This window comes from Dipteris shenzhenensis, chromosome 29, assembly GCF_047967505.1.
Source record: "Dipteris shenzhenensis isolate YYH24624 ecotype China chromosome 29, Dip_SZ_1.0, whole genome shotgun sequence".
Taxonomy (NCBI): Eukaryota; Viridiplantae; Streptophyta; class Polypodiopsida; order Gleicheniales; family Dipteridaceae; genus Dipteris; species Dipteris shenzhenensis.
The window spans coordinates 8,035,404-8,040,619 of record NC_141624.1 but is presented as its reverse complement, the minus strand read 5'-3'; the positions used below and the strand labels follow the sequence as shown (position 1 = coordinate 8,040,619).

General features: G+C 46.4%; 1 protein-coding gene across 2 annotated transcripts; it reads right to left on the bottom strand.

The window, feature by feature from the left end:
- Window positions 1-327: 327 nt before the first annotated feature.
- LOC147882385 (pentatricopeptide repeat-containing protein At3g09040, mitochondrial-like) lies at window positions 328-4,037 on the bottom strand. Of its 2 annotated transcripts, XM_087401005.1 has the most exons (2): window positions 3,188-3,343; window positions 328-3,096 (listed from the first exon to the last, which is right to left on the bottom strand). In XM_087401005.1, exons 1-2 carry the CDS (start codon window positions 3,224-3,226, stop codon window positions 574-576), a joined length of 2,562 nt encoding a protein of 853 aa, XP_087257131.1. In that variant the 5' UTR covers window positions 3,227-3,343; the 3' UTR covers window positions 328-573. The 2 variants fall into 2 exon arrangements, with proteins under 2 accessions (XP_087257131.1, XP_087257130.1); XM_087401004.1 differs by having other exon boundaries at window positions 328-4,037.
- Window positions 4,038-5,216: the final 1,179 nt, after the last annotated feature.

Genomic DNA, 5,216 nt, shown 5'->3' with positions numbered 1-5,216 from the left:
TTTTCCTCAGCACTTCCCTAAGTTTTGTATTGCTCCCTTGGAGCCAGTTTCTGCCCACCTTCCGGTGGATGAATATACTCTCTCTCTCTCTCCGTTTAAGTTCTCTCTGAGTGAGTGTTTATTGCATCTGTGATCAGTTATCTGAGTTGAGTGTAGAAAAGAGTGGGAGAGATATCAGTTGCCCTTATAAGGGCCTCTCTTCTTTGAATAAACTACTCTTGTTTGCTCCATTTATTGAATCCTTCTTGCTGCTCCATCACTCAATGTCCTGATGCATGAAATCATCACAAATCTATAGATTTTCTGCTGCACATGGGCGTCCCCTTTGGGGCTATTGTAAATGGCACACACAACAGCCAGTTTCTTATTGACCTGTGTTTCTTTGCATCATTGGATATTTCTGTGATACAAGGCAAAATTGAAACTTCCCCCTTTCGAGGGTAAGACCTTCTAACCTTCATATAAGTATTTTCTAGCTTTCATATATATTTTCGCCTTTAGAACATTCCCAAGTCATACATATGCACACAATCTTAACTCCATCTCCATGCTTGCTCTTTAACTCCCCTTGCCTCAGCTCAAGTCCTCCTGCATATGAGTATATCCATAGATATTGGACATCAACACATAAGCTGCAATATCCTTTTCATCCAATTGCACTGCATGATCGAAGGCCTGTCTTCCAAGCTCCACATGGCCCCACTTTTGACAAGCACCCAAGAGAGTATGCCACAATACAGGGTTGGGTTGGAAAGGCATCCTCTCCACCATCGCTACTGCCTCGTCTAATTGGCCTGCACGGCCAAGAAGATCAACCATGCAAGTGTGGTGTTCAATATTTGGAGTGATCCCATAGCCTTTGTTCATGGTTTTAAAGAGCTTCATGCCCTTCTCTACTAGACCCATGTGACTGCATACAATAAGAACACTAAGAAATGTAAATCCATCTGGATTTATGCCTTCTCCTCTCATACTCTCAAGCAAATTGAAAACAATCTCGCTTTCTCCCAGCTGGGCATATCCAGCAATTAGTATGTTCCACGAGACTACATCTTGAACTGGCAGCTTGTCAAATACCTCCTGTGCTTTTGCTATTGAGCCACATTTGGAATACATATCAACCAAGGTGTTGCCAACAGAAGAATCTCTTTCCAATTCCTGCCTGGCAATCTCAACCTGTAGTTCTTGGCCCCTGTCTATGGCTCCTACACTGCCACAAGCTTTCAAGCCGCACATGACTGTAACCGCATCCAGAGCCACACCCTCCAATCGCATCTGCTGGAGACAATTTAGTGCTTCCTCACCTAGCCTGTGTTCAGCATATCCTCCAATAAGTGCAGTCCACGAGACCACATCTCGAACTGGCAGGTTGTCAAACACTTCCTGTGCATTTGCAAGCAAGCCACATTTGGCATACATATCAACCAAAGTGCTGCCAATAGAAGGATCTCTTTCCAATTTCTGTCCGGCAATATTAGCATGTATTTCTCGGGCCTTGTTTATGTCTCGCATGCTGCCACAAGCTTTCATGCTGCAAACAAATGTTACAGCATTCGGAGACATCCCCTCCAGGTGCATCTGGTCGAAACACTTCAGTGCTTCCTCAGGAAGACCATGTTCGGCATATCCTGCAACTAGTGCAGTCCATGTGACTACACCTCGAACTGGCAGTTTGTCAAATACTTCCCGTGCTTTGGCAAGCAAGCCACATTTGGCATACATATCGACCAAAGTGCTTCCAACAAAAGGATCTTGTTCCAACCCCTTTCTGGCAATGTCAGCATGTTTTTCTATGCCCTTGTCCTTGGATCGTATGCTAGCACAAGCTTTCAAACTGCAAACATATGTAACAGCATTTGGAGAGACACCTTTCAATTGCATCTCTTCGAAATGGTTCAGCGCTTCCTCACCAAGCCCGTGTTCGGCATAGCTTGCAATAAGTATGTTCCAGGAAACTACATCTTGAACTGGCAGCTTGTCAAATACTTCCCATGCTTTTCCAAGCGAGCCACATTTGGCATACATGTCAACCAAGGTGTTGCCAACACAAGGATCTCTTTCCAATTCCTGTCTGGCAATCACAGTGTGTATTTCTCGGCCCTTGCCTATGGCTCCTATGGTGCCACAAGCTTTCAAGCTACAAACAAACGTGACAACATTTGGAGACACTCCCTCCTGTTGCATCTGTTCAAAACAGTTCAGTGCTTCCTCACCAAGCCCATGTTCAGTATATCCTGCAATTAGTATGTTCCATGAGACTACATCCGGAACTGGTAGCTTGTCAAAAACTTCCTTGGCTTTCACAAGCAAGCCACCTTTGGCATACATATCAACCAAGGAGTTGCCAACGTAAGGATCTGTTTCCAGTTCCTGTTTAACAATCTCCACATGTATTTCTTGGCCCTTGTCCATGGCTCCCATGTTGCCACAAGCTTTCAAGCTGCAGAGAAACGAGACAGCATTCGGAGACAACCCCTCCAGTTGCATCTGTTCGAAACAGTTCAGTGCTTCCTCACCCAGGCCATATTCTGTATATCCTGCTATTAGAGCAGTCCACAAGACTACATCTCGAACTGGGAGCTTGTCGAACACTTCCTGTGCTTTTGCTAGAGAGCCGCATTTGCCGTACATATCGACCAAAGTCTTGCCAATACAAGGGTCTCCTTCCAAGTTCTGTCTGGCAATCTCAGCATGTATTTCTCGACCCTTGTCTAAGGCTTGTATGTTGCCACAAGCTTTCAAGCTGCAAACAAAGGTGACAGCATCGGGAGAGACACCCTCTAGTTGCATCTGTTCAAAACAGTCCAGTGCTTCCTCATTAAACCCATGTTCCGCATATCCTCCAATTAGTGCAGTCCACAAGACCACCCCTCTAACTGGCAGCTTGTCAAACAATTCCTTTACTTTTGCAAGCGAACCACATTTGGCATACATATCCACCAAAGTACTGCCAACAAAAGGATCTCTTTCCAACCCCTTCCTGGCAATATCTGTGTGTACTTCTTGTCCTCTTACCACATTGTTAAGCCTAGCACAAGCCTTCAATAGGGCCACAAACGTATGCTTACTAGGATGTACACGTTCCTCTTGCATTTTCTGGTACAGTGTGAAAGCATGCTGTGAGTCCCCACATTCAATGTAACCCATGATAAGAGAAGTCCAAGAATACTCATTCCTATCAACCAACCTGTAAAATACCTGCTGAACATTGTACATGCTTCCACATTCCGCCAACATTGGTACGAGGTAGTTCCCGAGAAATCTATGAGCTTCCAGCCCACTTTTGCACATGTAGGTATGCAGGCGTTTGGCATACGCTAAAGTTTTCTTTCTTCTACACTCCTGCAAAATGCTTACAAAACTCTCAACCGAGGGCAGCAGGGGCAAACGTTCCAAAGAAGTGAGTGCCTCCTCTAAGCTAAGCATTTCCAAGCCACTGGCCTTCCAATTGTTGCCACACTCCGCTAGTTCTTCCCCCAAGCCAGGGTTTTCAGAATTTGACCGGGCCGGACCACAGGATGCTTTTGTCCGGTGCATTACTCTGCCACTCATGTCTTAAGGCCACCTGGTGGTGGTCTACCAAAAGCGAGTCCTTGGAGAACTTATGTTTTGCAATCTTGAGTTCTTGGGTTTCTCTCACAACGGACTCGTACATATGACCTTCACATTTTATCAGGCGGTAGCACAATTACTTTGCTCAGGGAGGGATTCCTGAGAAACTCATGCCAAAAGTGTGCTGTTCGGAAGCTGATCTGCAAACCATGGCCACAATGAATTGGAAGAAGTGTATCGGTGATGGAGCCTCGAATCTTTGAAGCTCTGTCCTGAAGGACAAGAACGCGTAAGGTTAGAGATGATTGGTGTCGACCAAGCCGTAAAATCCTCCGCCGCCGGTATGGCATTCTGACGGACAGTGGCTTCACTGCCTCCCGGGCTCCGAGAAGACGACCGAGGAGGAGCTCATGCAGCTGTATCAAACCTGCATAGACTGATATATGCATGGACTGATATAGGGGCTCTCTCCAGGCCAAGAGAAGAGTGCATGAGGCCCCTTATTGGGTTCACACCACCTGCCCGTCCATAACGAGAAAACACAATTGTAGGATGGACGCCTGATGTGGTTGACTTTAGTTGCCATCCCTGTGCTAATTTATGTGATTGGTGTTAGCAATTAGAGAACATGGAATTGGCGATCTCGCCATGGCGTGGGCGGCCTTCATGGGCTGGATGTAAACCTTTTGTGTTGACGTTCAAGACCCGTTCCACCTATTGGGCCAACTAGGACGACAGCCCTTCACCCCACCTTTTGGAGGATGGTTGCTAGGTGGTGTGAATCTAGCCTAAGCGGCCTTGCCCATGGACCCTCTACAGTGGCTTCACATGATGGTTTGGTCATAAATTCACAATGACGGTCGTCTCCATAGACACCTGATAAGATAGGGTCTAGAGGGTGCCTGAGGGTATCCCTATATCTTCTACAATTGTCTGGTGATGATGTGGGAGACTCTCCATCTTGCAGTCCAAGATGCATTGGAATGTGTAGTTCACAACCTTGAGTCGCTATTGCTTGTGAGTCGGTTGAGAGGGAGGGGAATGGGGATGGCATCTACCCTGCAAAGAGAGTGTCGCATCGTCATTCTTCCCACTGTGGTGATGGCCTCTAAGGGCCTAGGGGTTGAGGCAAGTCCTCCATGCATGGTCCCTCACAGTCATGGTATCGAAGCAAGGAGTCCACACTTGAGGTGACAAATACATACAAGTTCTCCATGTCATGTCTGGTGGATTCGTCACACTAAGAAAGCCGACTCTCAAAACAAAAGAAAAAGAAGGGTCAACCAACTCACCTATTGAAGGGAATTTCCAAGGTTTGGATTCAACGAGGTGTGGGCATATATTTTGAGTTTGACATGTGTGCAACTATGCTCTTCTTGGCTTTTTTTGGTTCCTTTATTCGCATACTTGAGAAGTAAGAAATGGGCATTATGAGGTTTTGGAGAGGAGCTTGACAGGAAGTGCACGAGGTAACTAAGGACATTTCTCATGAAGTGCAAGAATCCATGGGGACACAAACGCAGGAGGGGAAAGAATTCGACCATCAGACTGCCCAGAAGGGAACTGAGCTAGAGCTGCAAGAGACGAACCAGGAGAAGCTTGATTTGTGTGCCCAAACTGCAGCGAAATGCTTTGGAGGAGGCTTCTCCCCGATTTTAGTTGAG